The sequence below is a fragment of the Lemur catta genome, chromosome 17 (genome assembly GCF_020740605.2).
Source record: "Lemur catta isolate mLemCat1 chromosome 17, mLemCat1.pri, whole genome shotgun sequence".
NCBI lineage: Eukaryota > Metazoa > Chordata > Mammalia > Primates > Lemuridae > Lemur > Lemur catta.
Window position 1 is genome coordinate 22782751 of NC_059144.1, and position 17575 is coordinate 22800325.

The 17575-nt window shown below is 43.9% G+C and overlaps 1 protein-coding gene across 2 annotated transcripts; it reads right to left on the reverse strand.

Annotated features, from left to right (window-relative positions):
• Window positions 1-2429: 2429 nt before the first annotated feature.
• PROCR (protein C receptor) lies at window positions 2430-7883 on the reverse strand. Of its 2 annotated transcripts, XM_045528738.1 has the most exons (5): window positions 7852-7883; window positions 6593-6723; window positions 4205-4456; window positions 3167-3445; window positions 2430-2922 (listed from the first exon to the last, which is right to left on the reverse strand). In XM_045528738.1, exons 1-5 carry the CDS (start codon window positions 7857-7859, stop codon window positions 2807-2809), a joined length of 786 nt encoding a protein of 261 aa, XP_045384694.1. In that variant the 5' UTR covers window positions 7860-7883; the 3' UTR covers window positions 2430-2806. The 2 variants fall into 2 exon arrangements, with proteins under 2 accessions (XP_045384694.1, XP_045384693.1); XM_045528737.1 differs by lacking the exon at window positions 7852-7883 and having other exon boundaries at window positions 6593-6889.
• Between the last annotated feature and the right edge of the window lie 9692 nt (window positions 7884-17575).

Consider the following 17575-nt stretch of genomic DNA (forward strand, 5'->3'; position numbering starts at 1 on the left):
TGCCCTAATCTAAAATGAAAAGAATAATCTTGCAAGACCACAATGGGTATTAAATGATAAACACAAATTAAAGAATTCCAAAAACTATAAAGCAATATGTAAATAATAGCTACAACAGCAAATCGCAGTATAACATTTTTATTTGTATGTTTCTTCCAATTATACAACAATAAGACATCTTGCCGTGTATTGTTCTTGTTTGTATGTGTTTCATCTTCCTAAGAAAACACTTGGTCCCTTGAGAAGGATCACATCCTAATCATTTCTTATCTTCCAAAGTACAAAGCATAAAGCCTTGCGATACGGAAGTTATTGATAAATGTTTATTGGATTAGTAAATACATTAATGATGTGAGGTGTAGTGAATGTTTATGGGTTTCTATTGTTGCTTTTCTGTTTTGCTTTGTTTTTGTGTTTTGGTTGCTCAGCATCTGCAACCTCTTCCTCTCTGTGAGTCTTAATGGGAGAGAGGGTCTCACGTTCCATAGGAGAAGTCAGAGGTACCTAAAGTTTTCCTTTTTCCCCCCTTGCAGCTAAGGCAAAGGCAACATGATCTAGGTTTAGTCATCTGGATGCTCTCACTCAGGACTTTGAATCTTGAGCAGATGACGTAAAGACACAGGAGACAAAGGAGAATTCATTTAATATGGCAGCATGCACTGGTGATGAAGGTAGTGGTTCCAGCTGGGGTATCTTTAAATAGACCATTCATGTGGTGTGACTGGCTGGGACACCTAGTCCTATTTTCTGAGCTTGATTATCTGGCCTTCCCATCAACTCTGAGGATTGCTTAGTAACCTTTCAATATATTTATTTCCCCCTTAAGTTGGCAGAGTTGGTTTCTGTTACTTGCAACCAAGTAATCTTGACATTCTTAGGGGTAAGGAATTGAGAAGAAAGAAAAAGCAGGGGTCTTTCACGTTTTTCTTTGTAAACTTTCTTTGTTAACTTATGTGTTGTTACTGTTGTTGTATTCCTTCTGTCATTTAAAAATACGCTTTTAAAATAAATAACCTAGGCCGGTTGTGGTGGCTCACACCTGTAATCCTAGCACTTGGGGAGGCTGAGGTGGGAGGATCACTCGAGGTCAGGAGTTCGAGACCAGCCTGAGCAAAAGCGAGACCCCATCTCTACTAAAAAATAGAAAGAAATTATATGGACAACTAAAAATATATATAGAAAAAAATTAGCCAAGCATGGTGGCACATGCCTGTAGTCCTAGCTACTCGGGAAGCTGAGGCAGGAGGATTGCTTGAGCCCAGGAGTTTGAGGTTGCTGTGAGCTAGGCTGACACCACGGCACTCTAGCCCAGGCAACAGAGTGAGACTCTGTCTCAAAAAAAAAAAAAAAAAAAAAAAAAACTCCACAAAGTACTAAGGTAGAGGTGATTTTCAAGAATCAATGCAAATGAGAGGTCTGGAGGTCAGCACTGCTGTCTTATTTACCAACTATACATATATTATCTCATCTGTCATTTTATTTAATACTCCTGAGGCCTCTATGAGGTAGCTATTGTTTTTCTTTTACCCTTTTTGTATATTCATTATGCCTTTTGTGAATGATGAGATTGAGATTTGAAGAAAAACTTCTTAAACTTAAGCCTGGTGATAAAACACAAGATAAAATTATATTGCTTCTCCATAGAAAGCACCGGAGATAGATAGTATCTGAAGCCATGAAGTCAGCGTGTCACCTAGAAAGAGTATAGTTTAAAGGGGAACAAAAGGAGCCAAAAAATGGAATTCTAAGGAAGCCAGCATTTCCACAGTGAGTTGAGTAAGATGACATGGTCAAACGGATTGGAAAAGAGTGGCCAGAACAGTTTAAATTTTAGAAGTAGGCCAGCCTGAGCAACATAGTGAGACCCAATCTCTATAAAAAATTTTTTTAAAAAATTAGCTGGGCATGGTGGTATGTGCCTGTAGTTCCAGCTACTCTGGAGGCTGAGGCAGGAAGATTGTTTGAGCCCAGGAGTTTGAGGTTGCAGTGAGTTGTGATGATGCCACTGCACTCCAGCCTGGGTGACAGAGTGAGACTCTGTCTCAAAAAAAAAAAAAATTAGAAGTATGGTATCCTGGGTAAAAAGAGAGTTCTAGTCCACAAAGTTGCAGATATCATGAAGGATGAGGGTTTGATGATTAGAAGTTACTTGTGATCTTAGAGTACTTTATGGAGAAGTCAGGCTGCAGTGGGTCGAAGAGTGAGTGGAAGATGAGGAAGTGGAAGCAAAGGCTATAGGCTACTTTTCCAGAAGTTTTACAAAAAATTTATTATTATTATTAATTAATGGATTAATTAATAACATTATTTCTATATTACTTGGACTTTACGCTTCCACCATTTCTCCAGTTATTTCTTTCTACCCCATTATACTGGTGTCCCGTACCAAGTCTGGCACACCTGTAAGCATTGAATGTTGTTTATTTTGGTTGTAGATGACTTGTTTTACTTGGTTATGTGTTTTGAATGCCTCAGGTGATTCTGTCTGTCTTTGGAGGATGGACCACCTGCCCCGATTCCATCATCTGTTTTTCACAAAGACAGATAAGGATTCACTTCTCAGACCAATTCAGAAAGCATGCAAGTTCTTAGGTCCTTAGCAGACCAAGTACCTTGTCCACCTAGCCTCTCTACCTCCCCTCCCTCAAACCCTTGGTGGGCACACCTGGGAGAAGAAAGGAGCTGTCACTCCAAACCTTCTGGGATATGGTGTCCCAGCAGGAGAATCTGGCTTCACAGTGAGCTGAAACCTTCCTTTACCAGCCCCCATCAATCCAGCCCACTCCCAGAGGGGGCTGGAGAGTAATTAACATCGCCGTCCACCCGTGCACAGGAAGATGCCTACAGCCACAGCAGCGATGATGAAACTGCCCACCAGGACGCCCAGGACCAGCGAAGTGTAGGAGCGGTCTGTTTGGCTCCCTGCAGAACACGCAGAGGGTTAGCCCTTAGAACATATCCCCAAGGAGTCCCTGATTTGGGACAAACCCCAAAGGATTTCTGCCCCAAAGGAAAGGGTCCAGTTTACCAAGTGACTTAACTGTGTACTCGGTCCCAAAGCCCCAGCTGTGGGCTTCTTGTTGCTCAGGGTATCCATCCTTCAGGTCCATCCATTTGTCTGAAACCCACCCCCTCCCCAGCAGGCCTGGCCCCAGTCCCAACATACCTTTCATGTTTTTCATGGCCATGTGGTTCTGCACATACTGCACACAGGTGTCCTGCAGGAATTCCAGCAGTTCATACCGAGTACGATTGTAGGTGTTGAGCTGCTGCAGGGTGTAGGTGACCACTTTGGAGGGTGCCTGGGTGTCTGCCTCCCACAAGGCTGTCTCTGGCCGGAAGCTCACAAAGGAGCTCTCATTCACAGCCACTTGGAAGAAGACGTGGGCTCGAGAGCCCTCAGCAGGCAGCTCACAGCCCAGGAAGCAGCGGATGGTCAGAGGAACTGCGGAGGGGGATTCAGGGTCAGGGGGCTGTATGGAAAGGGTGCCAGGTGTGGGGGGATGTCCGCCACCGGGAACAGAGCGTGGTAGGGCGCCAGCAGGTGACAGTCAGTGGCTGTGAGGAGAGGGGAGTCTGCGGAGGAGGGCCTGGGGGCTGCAGGGAGGGGTCTGGGGCTAGACTGTTGGAGGCTATGCAAGGAGGGGCAGGGACTAGGATGAAGAGAAAGGAGTTGGCGGCTATGAGGGGAGGCGGTGGGGCTTTGAGAGAAGAAATTAGGGTCTTTGAGGCGAAGTAGTGGGGGTTGTGAGGGGAGCTGTGAGCAAAGTCGCCGGCTGCTGTGAGGAGCAGTGGCTGGGGGGGTTGCGGGTAAAGTATGGGCAGAGAAGGACGCGGGGTGTGTCTGGGGCGGTGGAGGTTGGCTGGGGACAGGTCTATTAAGAAAAGGAGTTGGAGTATTGTGAGGCCACGGGTGGGGAATCTTCAGTAAACCTTCGCGGAGGGTCAGGGTGAGTCAGGGCCAGAGCCTCCCAACAGGATCAGCCCCAGGAGGTTATGCCAGCAGGAAGGGAGAAACTAGGACACCCGATTCCCTCCAGTTCCCACCCGGCAATCTTCTAGGGCCCAGGCGCACACGAGGCACGCCCACAGGGCCACGCCCACCCGCAAACACCCCCCTTTTCCATGCAGGACACGCCCCTCTAGGACACGCCCCCGCCAGGACACGCCCCCGCCAGCCCCGCCCCGGCCGCGGCGCACTCACAGGCCACGCGCCGCTCCTGGTGCACCAGCCGCACGAGCCCGTGGAACTGGCGCAGGTATAACTTCAGGCTGCTCTCCGTGCGCGCCCAGCTCGCGGGCTCCTGCAAGGGCTGCAGCTGCAGGATTGTGGCATTGGTGTCTGGGCCTTCCAGCACGTGCGTCAGATGCCCCCCCAGCGACGCGTTGCCCTGGTACCACACGTGATAGGGGTCGCGGAAGTAGGAGATCTGGAGCATGTGGAAGCTCTGCGGGCCTGGGGGCAGAGTCGGCGTCAGCGTGGGGCCAGCGTGGGGGCGGGCGGCGGGCAGCAGGAGATAATAACCCTCTACCCAGAGGCTGGCCGCCCACCTTCTGGATCCTTCCTAAACCATAAAGTGCCCTCCCGCTGCTGGCCCCATCTGACACTCACAGTCCTGCCAGAAGGGCAGGATAGAGATAATTATCTTCGTTTTACAGGTGAGGAAACTGAGGCCTGCAGTGGAAGAGACATTCCTCTCTGCCTCTTTTTTCCCCCTCAATTCTCCCTCCCCGGCATTTCCAGTTGGTCAACAAATCCTGACCCACAGTAAAATCCCAATTCCATCTCCTGTTCTCTCCTCTGCCACTGCCCTAGTTCAGGTCTCGTCACTTCTTATCTGGACTGGGGCAGCAACTTCCTGCCTCATTCCCCTTCCCTCATTTCTCAGTTTCACCCCTTCTAATCTGACCTCCACCTAACCCATGGACAAAATCATGTCTTTCTCCTACTTAAATTCCTCCGGTGACATACCACTGCCTTCATCACTTAAAAATAATAATAGCTAATATCCATTAAGTGCTTATTATGATCTAGGCAATGTGCTTTACACACATTATTATCTTATTTGTGTCTTCCCCCCAATAATGCAGTAGCTACTGTTATTAACCTCAGTGTACATGGGAAACTGAAGCTAAGATGGCATGGCAGGGCCAAGGTTTGAATGCAGGGAGTTGAGTCCAGTACTCTTAGCCACTCTGCTACACTGCCTTGCCACAGGATAGCTGTCCACAGGATCAAGTCCAGAGTGTTTAGCCTGGCATTCAAGGCTGCTGGTTACCTGGCCCCAGCTACCTTCTCCTGCTTCTTCCCTGGGCTTAGATGTATCAGATTTGTTGGCATTCCTCATGCTGCCTTTGGCTGACATGTGAACATCATGTCAAGGTTGCTCTGCCTCCCTTTTTCTGCCTAGCAAGTTTCTATTCACACTTTAAGACTCAGCTCAGTTGCTCTCTTCTTGAAGAAGTTTTCCTGATACCTCTCCTCTTTACCCTTCCAGACACAGTGGGTCTGTCTGGGTGATCCCAAAACCACCATGTGTTAGCATACATCTCACTGGATTCTATACTAAGTGACAGTCTCCAACACACATAATCTACACTGAACTCCTCCAGGCTGCGGAACCATGTCTGGTTACCTCTGCCTCCTACACCCAGAAAAGGGCCTGCAACAGAGCTGGTGCCCAGAGAACATTTGAACGAGTCCGGGAGTGTAGATCTGTGTGTGTGTATCTTGTCTGTGCCTGCATTTGAGAAGTTGTGCTTTGTATCTGCAGGTATGAATAAGTATATCTGTATGGGGAACCCTAGACATGGTCCTTAACTGCTCTGTGACCCAGTTTCCTCCTCTGTAAAATGGAGATAATATTACCCACCTTTCAGGGTCTTGTGGGAGTTAAATGAGTCAATACATGTGTTAACCATAGTGAACACTCATTGAACACTGGTTATTTGCTCCTTTTCGGAGGGGCAGACTGAAGCTATAGGGGTTGTGGGAGAGGGGCCAGGAGGCCCCTGTGCGGTTATAATGCAGGGTAGTAAGTCCCCTTCACCACCCTGATCAATCGCCCGTGAGTTCTCCTATTGGGCACGGCTTCTCTTTCCTCACCTCGCCAGCTGCTTCCTCTCTGCGTCCCCTCTCTCAGCCCCAGTCATTCCCCAAGTTTCCGTCAGTTCTCCCTGCACCTTCCCATTCCCTCCATCTCTCTTCTCATCTCCGAGTCTCTTCCCGTCTTCCCCGGACTGACCCCTATTCACCATCACCCTCAGCTCTCGTCCGTCCGGGGCTTCATTCCGTTCTCCCCTCTCCTGAGGCTGACTCCCTCACCCTCTCTGCTGCTTTCTTCCCCATTTTCCCAGTCATTCTATTTCTCCCAGCCTCCGTCATCTCCTCCTCTCCGGGGCTTAAATGTACTTCCTCACCTTGACTTTGGAACACAAACCAGTCCCCAGGACCTTCCCTGTCTGACCTGTGGAGAGATCCAGCCAGCTGCAGACACGGACGCTATGGGATAAGCTCTTCTCTTGCCATGTACCTAAATAGGCTGAGATTACCCAGAACCACCCCGAGGCAGGAGACGTGTCCCAGACTTACCATCTAAGGCTTCCTGGCTACAAAGGACCCAGCTGGGCAGGAGCAGTAGCGGCAGCAAAGTTGTCAACATCCTGAGGCTGAGGGACCCAGGCTCCTGGCTCAGGCAGGCTCCAGGCTCGGTGAGCTGCAGCCTGGGGAAAAGAGAAGTGAGGACCATCTGGGAGGGGCAGAGGCTGAGCAGAGGAGGATGGAAGCAGGCCAAGGGATCAAGGGATGGGAGGAGGAAGAGGGTGTCAGGCTTTTAAAGTGTTATTCCTACTCTGCCTCATTTCCTACTAGGGGGCCGGCCTCCCTCCTGCCCTCCCTCTGCCCCGCCCTGCATGGCGCTCTCCTGCCCAGACCTGCCTTTTCCCTTCTCCCTGGGCTGCTTCCGAGGAACGAGGAACCACAGACGGAAAGGGGGGAGAAGGGCGCCCAAGCTGAGTCAGGGGGTGGGGCATCTGCTTTTAACTTAGAATACCCTCCAGGGTGTAGGACCAGCAGGTTACTGATGGGGAAATTGAGGCCCAGAGAAGTGAAGGGACTTGCCCAAAGTTTATACATCATGGTGGTGACAAATCTGGAATTAGAATTATTTAGTTTTCCAACATAATGGCTACATTTTTACCAGAATTTTAAGTAAATAGCAATTACGCAATCAGAGACCTGGCTCTCAGAAATACTCATAGAATGAGTATAAAGCAGCTCACTGCAATATTGTTTTTAATAGAGAATTATGAAAAATCTATATTAATCTCAGTAGAGGACTAGTTACATAAAGCAGTATTTTTCAAACTGAGGTTATAATCTATTAGTAGACAATGAAAATCATGTTAAAGTTCATGGTTAGCACTTTTTAAAAATGAACTAGAACAGAATAAAAAATTTCAGTGCATCACACTTAAGTAAGGGTAAGCATTATTTCGTGAAATATTTGTTCAGTTGTATATGTGTGTGTTTTGGTTTTGTGTGTATATGTTTCTCTGATGGGTTTTAGATAGCAGTGTAAAATATATTTCTTTTGAATTTTTTAATTATTATGGATACCTAATGATTGTACATAAAATGTATTTCTTACTTGAGGAAGCAAGTAGAAAAGTTTTAAAATTTAAAAATTTCCCCCGCACTATGATAATCCAAGCTGTGGAATACTATGCAGTAGTTTAAAAATATATATACCTTCCCCTGCCCAATCCCCACTTTATTTTCATCATATTTTTAGCACTACCTGAAATTATATTATTTATTTACATGTTTATTTACATGTTTGAATGTCTTACCAGAACATAAGCTCCGTGAGGATAGAGGCTGTCCATCTTGTTCGAAACTATGCCTAGAATTGTGCACATCACATAATAAATATCAGTGACATGAATGACTGAATGAGATAGTTATGATGTACAGAGATCTCTAAGAGTAAGTTGCAGAATGTTACGTACGTTTGAAATTGTGTGTCAACGACACACACAACAGCTAAACAACCTGATTCTTCATGAGAATAAATGAATCTGAAAGGATTTACTTCAGACATAGCAACAGTTTCTCTCTAGGGAGGGGCCTGGGATTAAAAACATGTATAGGGGGCTCTGTGTGTTTGTGTGTGTGCAGAAGGGGAATGGGGAATCTTGTGAAAGGTTTTATCACTCTAGTTTGTGAGGGATTTTATCACCCTATCTGTATTGTTTGAAATTTTAATATCTAGAATATGACCATATATTTCTTATTTAATTAAAAATAAAAATGTTAATAATAAACTGTGGCATATCCACACAGTAGACTTCTCTGTGGCTGCGGAAGAGGGTGGCAGATCATTATGAGCAGATGTATTGACGAGAAAGGATGTCCATGAGATGTTGATAGTGGCAGAAGGAAGTATGGAGTAGTATGTATAGTATAATTCTGTTTACAATTTTTAATTTAAAAATTTCACTTCTGTCCAAGTAATATATATATATTTCATCCTCATTTTTTTTTAAAAACAAAATGTGTGTATCTGTGTATTTGTGTATACGTAGGAAAATTGTAGACTGTCAATAGGGATTACCTCTGGGAAATGCGACTGGGCAAAGGGCTGGGGGCGGATTTTAACTTTTTATTTTATATGCTTCTCCCTGGAGGGACAGATGATGTCATAGTTGAGTCTGGGGCAAACCCTGGACATATACCAGGCTCCTGTTCTCTGAACTGAATGTATGTAAGAGCATCCATGCTCACCTCTCAGTTATTGCAAAACGGTCTCGTTGGAAGAAGAATGGGGACCTTGGTTTCCTGGGTGGGGGGACTTAGGAAAAGCGGAATGATTTCGATCACTACCAATTATATTGTCTTGCCTTTTATAAAAAATTATCATAAAATATTTCATTTTTGAAGAATTATTATTTCATGCTTGAAGAATTATATTTCAAATACACCTTTCCCCCCATTCAGCATAAGAAATCAAATATTAGCAATATAATTGAAGCCTCTGTGTGCTCCTCCATAATTTCATCTCTTTCCCCTTGCCATGGCCCCTGAAGTCACCACTTCAAATGAAAATGAAAATTTGCTATTTTTCATTTTCTTTCATTTCTATAAATTTTTACTACTTATGAATATATCCCTAAACAACATATAGTGGTATTTTGCATATTTTGAGCTTTATGTAAATGATATTAAAGTGTATGTGTTCGTCTGCAACTTGCTTTTTCACTTAACATACTGGTAAGATGCATCCATGTTGCTACGTGGAGGTCCATTCATTTTTACTGCTTTAAAATATTCCATTTTAGGAATATATCACAATTTATTTATCCGTTCTCCTGTTGTTAGACATTTTCCCCCTAATTTTTTGCTATTACAAACAGTGCTGGTATGAACCTTCTTACCCACGATTCCTCGTGCATATGTGGGAGAGTTTTCGCAGGTGAGAACCTGGGAGTGGAACTGCTGAGTCACAGGGTACATGCATCTTCGGTTTCTCTAGATATTGCCAAACTGTTTTACAAAAAGCTGTGCCAGTTTACATTCCCAGCAGTATATGAGGATTCCCTCACTTCATATCCTTGCCAACCCTTGGCATTTTCAGATGGGTGGGTGTAAAGTGGCATCTCTTTTTGGTTTTATTTTGCATTTATCTGATTCCTAGTGAGGTTGTGCATCTTTTGGCTTTGCCTTTTTTCTCTCTCGAGGGTTTGAAGGGTGCTTTGGGGTAGCAGGTGATAAAGTATATGATTGAACCAATTTGAAATTGAATGTTGTGAGCCTTCAATCTAAGCAGGTAGGGCCAAAGTCACTGGGGTTAAAGTGAACCTCCGTCACCCTCCACAGAGCTCAATACACAGAGGCCTTTCCCACCAAGCTAAGATCTCTCATGGACAGAGGTGGCAGCAGCAACAGCTATTTCCCAAACATCTTTCTCACACACCAAAAGCCTGAAAAGCAAACAGTGAGACAACATCATTTTTATAGGTAACACTTATCACTGGCAAGGAACAGTGTTCAGATCTTTACATAATCTCACTTATCCTCATTAGTATAGTGGTTAGAAAAATAAATAATAAATAAACTCACTTAATCCATCTGCCAGCCCTATAAGGTAGGTTTCACTAGCATCACTATATTTACTAATAATGAAACCGAGGTTCAGAGAGGTTAAGTGACTTACCTAAGGTCACACAGCAAAAGCTGTAATTTGAACCTCTGTCTCTATGATGCCCAAATTAGTGAATTTAATCCCCACACAGTACCTCAAAAAAATATTTTTTGGTCACTCTCCCTAAATACATTTTGAACGCATCCCTCTAACATGCTTGAATGTTTAATATATTATATACATTATACAATAGGCCTAATGTTCATACTATGTGCTAGCCCTATAATAATTTCCTCTGGGGCAGCCTAGGCTCATTGTCTCTATGTTACAGATAAGAAAATTAAAGCCCAGAAAAGTTGAGGAACTTGCCCGAGGTCACACAGCTTGGAAAAGCAGAGCAGGGATTTGAACTCAAAGAGGATGGGGCTGTGGGGTTGCGAACAAGGAGAGTGAAAGGAGTAGTGGGGGTAGGGAAGCTGGGGAGTGGAGGCAACTTGAGAGTTTTCTCATTCTAAACCCAGGGTTTGGGGTGGGGAAGAGAAGAGAAATGCCGTGGTTGGAGCCAGTGCCTACACTGCGTCTGGCCTGGGTGGCCGAGGTGCAGAACATCACAGAGCAGGTTGGGCGCCAGGCCAGCAGCTGGGATTTGACTGAGGCCTAAAGAATGAGGGTTCTGTTGAGCAAAGGGAAGTGAAGGAAGCAAGTGGTGGTGTTTCCCACTCCAGACAGCACATGCTGGGGAAAGATAAGGGAGACAGGAAGCTGAGCTGGGGCCAGTGCTGGTGCAGCCCCAGTAGGTGAGGGAGGCCTTGCCAGGGCTGCGGGAGCAGGGATGAGCCGGGGACTGGCAGTGTGCCTAGCTGGACTTCAGAGGACCAAGCCCTCCCTCCCCCATTAGCTACTGAAGATAGGCAGTTTAAGCAACACGGCCCAATCGGAGAACAAAGGAGTGTGGACCCTTCAGAGACACCTTCCCCCTAGGACATGGAATAATAACAATAATATGGACCGAGAGCTTGCAGTGAAGTAAGCAGAGTACATGTGTCTTATTCTCACTAGGAAGGACCCTATGAAAAGGCTGAAGAAATAGTCATTATTCCCATTTTACAGATGAGGACACAGAGGCACAGAACAGTGAACTGACCTGCTTGAAGATACTCAGCAAGTAAAGGCAGAGCTGGGACTCAAACCCATGTGAGTTGGACTCCAAAACATGCTTTCTTCATTATTAGACCATCCTGTGAGGATAAATAAGATGATTCATACGAAGTGCCCAGAACACTGCGCATTTGCAGTAGGTGGGAGAGATAAGAAGGACCTTGGCTTTGGAGGCAGCAAACAGAACTGACCCTGCCACAGGCGGAATGGAGGGGAGACACGAAATAATGATTTCCCAAAGGGGAGGCAAAGGAATAGATATAAATAAGTCTTAATCAGGATTTTCCCCTATAGGTACCTCCCCCCACAAAACACCCCAGCTTAGGGAAAATGAAAAGAAGCCCCATAAAGTCAGGGTGATTTCAGCTCCTGCCTGCCCCAGGAATTGGTGGGAGCTGTTTTTCTTGGTTTGGCTTCTGCCTATCACTGCAGCCTTATCTACCCACGTATTCCAGCTTCAGCCAAACCCACGCTTCCTGGCTTTCTGAACACAGAACACACAAATGTTACCTTTTCACTTTATCATGTCTGTAGATAAACAGAAGTGCCTACTTTTAAAGTGGTTAAATTTATCAATCCATTTCTTTACAGTTTGTGCTTTTTGTGCCTTGTTTAAGAAATCCTTCTCTACCCCAAGATAGTGAAGATATGCTATTTATCTTTAAAAGCTTTATAGTTTTGTCTTTCACCTTTAGGCCGTATGGTCAAGATTAGTTTCTTTTCTTTTTTTTTTTTTTTTTGAGACAGATTCTTACTCTGTTGCCCAGGCTAGAGTGCCATGGCGTCAGCCTAGCTCACCGCAACCTCAAACTCCTGGGCTCAAGTGATCCTCCTGCCTCAGCCTCCTGAGTAGCTGGGACTGCAGGCATGCACCACTATGCCCGGCTAATTTTTTCTATAAATACTTTCTATATGTACTTTTAGTTGTCCAGCTAATTTCTTTCTATTTTTAGTAGAGACGAGGTCTCGCTCTTGCTCAGGCTGGTCTTGAACTCCTGAGCTCAAAAGATCTGCCCGCCTCAGTCTCCCAGAGTACTAGGATTACAGGCGTGAGCCACCACACCTGGCCAAGGTTAGTTTCTTTTCATGGATATCCATTGTCCTAGCACCACATATCAAAAGTCAGCCTTTCCTTACTGATCTAAAGTGACATCTCTGATGGAAAATGTGTCTATTCTGTTTCAATGCCTAGTTGTCTCTTCCTGCACCAATGCCCCATTATCTCAATTAGTATTATTTTATAACAAGTCTACATATCTTGCAGATCAAGTCTTCCCACTTTGTTCTGCAAGAGTACTTTGGCTGCTTTTGTATATAGAACTTCTATACATAAATTTTGTAATCATTTTTATCAGGTTGATGAGATTCTGCATTTAGTGTGTAAATGACTTTGGGGAGAATTAACATTTCACAATTTTGAATCATCCAGTGCGTGACTGGGCTATCTGTTCATTTGTTTATATCTTCTTTGATATCTCTCAGAGGTTTTTTTTTTTTTTGGTTGTGTGTGCGTGTGTGTGTGTGTGTGTGTGTGTGTGTGTGTGTGTGTGTTTGAGAGAGAGAGAGAGAGAGAGAGAAACAGCATCTTGCTCTGTCACCCAAACTGGAGTTCAGTGGTGTGAACATAGCTCACTGCAACCTCCAACTCCCAGGCTCAAATGATCCTCCTGGCTCATCCTCCCAAGTAGCTAGGACTACAGATGTATGCCAACATGCCTGGCTAATTTTCTTATTTTTTGTAGAGATAGCATCTTGCTGTGTTGCATAGGCTGGTCTCAAACTCCAGGCCTCTTTGTTTTTAGAAATGGGGTCTCACTATGTTGCCCAGCCTGGTCTCGAACTCCTGGCCTCAAGTGATGCCCCTGCCTTGGCCTCCCAAAGTGCTGGGATTACAGATGTGAGCCACTGCACCTGGCCTCTCTCAGAGTTTTATAATTTTCTCCTCTAAACCTGTTGCCCTAAGTCCTTCATATTTTTAAATGTTATTAAAAATGATATTTTAAAAAATGTCCCAGTCCACTTACTACCAGTATATAGAAATGCTAATTTTGTTCCATTAATTTTGTATCCATCAACCTTAATAATTATTAATAATAAATAATTATTAATTCTAATAATCATTTGTAGATTCTTTTGGATTTTCTACATGCATAATCATGGCACTAGTAGATAATGACAGTTTTATTTCTTCCTTTCTAATTTTTATATTATTTATTTCTTTTTTTTAACTTATTGTTCTTGCTACAACCTCTAGTACAATGTTGAATAGAAATGGTAATAGAGAATATGAGAGCGTATTCTTGTTGTTTTTCTGGTTTAAAAAGGAAATCTTTCAATGTTTTATTGTTAAATACGATGTTTGCTATTTTTAAGTAGATGCCATTTATCATATTAAGGAATATTCCTTTTATTCTTAGTTTGCTGAGTTTTTATGATAAATGTTTTGAGTTTTTCATATCCTTTATAATCTCTAAGGAGATGATAACATGATTTTCCATATTTTAATTAATTTGTTAATGTGGCAAATGCATTAATTAAGTTCTAACTTCGCATTGTTGAGATAAAATAACTTCTTCATGAGGAATTATCCTTTTTACTTGTATTATATTCTTTGCTGTTTTACTACTTTTCTGCTGTCCTTCTCTAGACTTCTCTAAGTCCTCTCTGCTAAAGCCTTCCCAAATGTCCTCAGGTAGAAGTGACCTCTCCCTCTTCTCACAAACCAATAGAACTTTGCCTTCCATTGCAGCTACATTGTCACGGTTATACTCTCTTCTCTGCCCACTCCCATGGCCCAGGATGGAGAATCGCAGTAGCATGGCGTGTCACATAGAGACCGTGGCCATGGGCTCTGGAGTAGAGCTGCCTGGGTTCACATCTCAGCTGGGGCATGTCACTTGGCTTCTCTGAGACCATAAGCAAAATAGAAAGAATAATAGCACCTGCCTCAGAGATATTGTGAGAATGAAATGAGATAATGCAAGCAAATCACTTAGTACAGCTCTGGACACATATATTATTTTTCTTAGTTTAGTTCACAGCAATTGCCCCAGCACTCTGTGCTTCTAATCTGAACTGCTCCCAAGTTATTGCTAAGAGCTTCTGAGAGCCATCATCTTTCCTTCCTCTATTTCTTCTAATGCTTTTCACATGCTGCTTCATTCTTTTACTCAATGGGCACTTATTGAGCACTTACTGTGTGCCAGGACCTAAAACAGACAAGATCCCTTTTTAGGAAGCAGACAGTCAAGTGGAAAGAAAGACATGTAAGCAGATGTTGATAATACACTGTGACAATTATTAAGATGGAGGGCCAGGAAGGTGGGGACTGGGGCTGGGGAGTATGAAGGGCATCTGGGGAGAGTAGAGTCCTCTAATGTAGCCTGGGGTCAGGGAAGGCTTCTTAAGGGAGGTGATGCAGGACACTTAGGGGAGGCGATAGGTCCTGCAGAACAGGTTGGGGGTTGGGGAAAGGTTGTTTCAGGTACAGGGTGAAGAAGATACAAAAGGATGTAATAGCAGAGGAGAAAGATATAAATGCTTGAGAAATTGGTAGTACTTAAGTATGGCCACATCAGAGTAGGCAATGGGGAAGAAGAAGTGATATGAAGAGGTGAGCAAGAGTCAGAGGAAGAGCCTTTCTCACTACACTAAGGAACGAAGACTTCATCTTGAGATGTTGTCCATCCCCTTCTTTGGTCCAGCTAACTCCTATTAGAATACTCGGGTGTCACCTACTCCAGGAAGCCTTCCCTGACTTCATGCCCACAGGTTTGGGTTAGATACCCACTCTGTTCTACCGCAGCCCTCTCTTTCCCTTACATGTTTACATGATAATTGTCTATGCATCTGTCCTCCACACTCAAAACTATAAGAGAGCAGAGAATGTGTTTTAACATTTCTATATTACCAGCCTAGCAGAGATTATCTGGCACACAGTAAGTGCTCAATAGATGTGGGTGGTGTGTTGGGGGGTGGTGGTGGTGGGGCAGAAAATCAATGAACAAATAAACAGAACTTCTAGGGAGGGAGAAAAAACTGTGATGAGCAAAGCTCCTGGCATAAAAGCTGGCACTGAGAAAATTCTTTTATCTTTTTATGCCTTGACTTTCTCATCTGGAAAATGGGGATAAAATAGAAACTACCTCAAAGGAGTATCATGAATCTATGAATTGCTTAACCTAGGGTCTGACACTTAGTGTCATGGATAATTCTCAGCATGTTAAAAACATAATTCTCATAGAAATCGACAGTGAGCATGGGTCAAAGTTTCATTTAACTCATTAATGAGGGGACTAGCAGGATGACAAGGCCAGTTCAAAATAGAATATAAAAGGCCTGAGCAACATAGTGAGACTCCGTCTCTATAAAAAATAGAAAAATTAGCCAGGTGTGGTGGCACACACCTGTAGTCCCAGCTACTCAGGAGGCTGAGGCAGGAGGATTGCTTGAGCCCACTAATTTGAGGTTGTTGTGAGCTATGATGATGCTACTGCACTCTAGCCCGGGTAACAGAGTGAGATCCGCTCTCAAAAAAATCAAAACAAACAAACATAAGGACAAAATAGAACATAAAAACTAGAGCTTTTATAGTCAATGGAAAAGAAAAATATTGAAGTAAGATTGCTAAATTAAACACAAAATAGGTTATTGACCTATAAAGCAATAATACCATATCCTTTGGGATTATCTTCTCTACTAGACAGAAAAGGAAATTGTCACACTTTATTGCTTTACAGAATTATACAATGTCTGGGCCCTAATTGCGTAAATGTTACATTTCTCTTCAGAGACAGATGACTCCTAAGCAGGCTTGCTAGTCATGCTTTGTCATGACATCTGAAAATCACACAATCATCTTTTTATCTTAGTAATATGTTTCGGATCATTTCTCTTAACACCAGTAAGTTGAATTCAGTAGACAATAATAGTTATTATAAGGCTGTCAATAAATGTTTGCTGAAAGAATTTTCATTCTCTTAGATGTTTTTCTTCCCTCCAGTTTCTTTCCTCCTGAGCCAGCACAATTGACTAGCAGCGAGTTTGGGGGCTTTGGGGCAGGTGGGCTGAGGGGGGAGTCCTGCAGGACACTGATCCTCTTCTCTCCCTCAGCCTGGTGTGGTGTGGGGCTGGCTTTGTACCATCAAATAGGCAGAGAAAGTTTCTGCTTCCGACATCAGTAAAGCAGGCATCCTCCCCCTATCGACACCCCCACCCCATTAGAGCATATTTTCTTTGACAGAATTGAATATTTCAAAAAGGCAGTAGCCGCCATGAAAAAAAGTCAGAATTTCATTGGATCACCCTTCATTTATTTTTCCCCACTTTTTAATTTTTAAAAAACATGGTAAAATACACACAACAAAATTTACCATCTTAACCTTTTTTCTTTTTTTGAGATAGGGTCTACCTCTGTCTCCCTGGCTACAGTGCAGTGGCTTCATCATAGCTCACAGCAACCTCAAACTCCTGGGCTCAAGCGATCCTCCTGCCTCAGGCTCCCAGTGGCTTGGGACTACAGGCATGTGCCATGATGCCCAGCTAATTTTTCTATTTTTAGTAGAGATGGGGTTTAGCTCTTGCTCAGGTTGGTCTCGAACTCCTGACCTCAATCAATCCTCCCACCTGGGCCTCCCAGAGTGCTAGAATTACAGGTCTGAGCCACCACACCTGGCTTATCTTAACCATTTTTAAGTGTACAATTCAGTGGCAGATTTAGCCACTGGTTCAAGTTCACTTGGAATGTGAGCATGGTAAAAACATGGTCTGGAGCTCTGACTAGGGAGTCATTGATCTAAATGTTTGGATGTGCTGGTCACAGGGGAAATTCAAGCATTTCCACAAAGCAACAGATGGGAAATGTCCCAGGAATGAACTAGTTATTTCTTGGCAGTTCAAAAGTATGTAGTGTGCAAGCTTTCCTCTGGGAGTTGGGATAAACCACTTGATACAAATGACCTCCAGATACTAGAAAAAGGATTCCAAGATACTCCCCTGCTAAAAGTAGTACTTGGCCAAAGGGGATCTAAAGTGCCTTGGCTTCCAACTTCAGGGACTTGAGCTTTTTCCTCTGGTTTTCCAGCAAAAAGGAAGGAAATGTTGACCCTAGGATCACATGAAGCTAAAGCTAAAGGACAGTGTGGAAGCTGACCAGATCTCCACTTTTTAATACTGTATTGCCCTTGTTACTGAACCAAACGGGGTCCATTTATCTGAGTATTGGAAAGCCAAACACCAAAGCACTGGTTCTTTTGTAGAAAGGAAAGTTTATTGCA

Bases quoted from the DNA above. Each gene is read 5' to 3' on its own strand.
- PROCR (XM_045528737.1), bottom strand. From the start codon at position 6,749: ATGGTCCTCACTTCTCTTTTCCCCAGGCTGCAGCTCACCGAGCCTGGA. The intron at 4,457-6,592 runs GTAAGTCTGGGA...CTCTGCCCCCAG, and splicing joins TAGCCAGGAAGCCTTAGATG to GCCCGCAGAGCTTCCACATG. The intron at 2,923-3,166 runs GTATGTTGGGAC...CGTGTTCTGCAG, and splicing joins GGCCATGAAAAACATGAAAG to GGAGCCAAACAGACCGCTCC.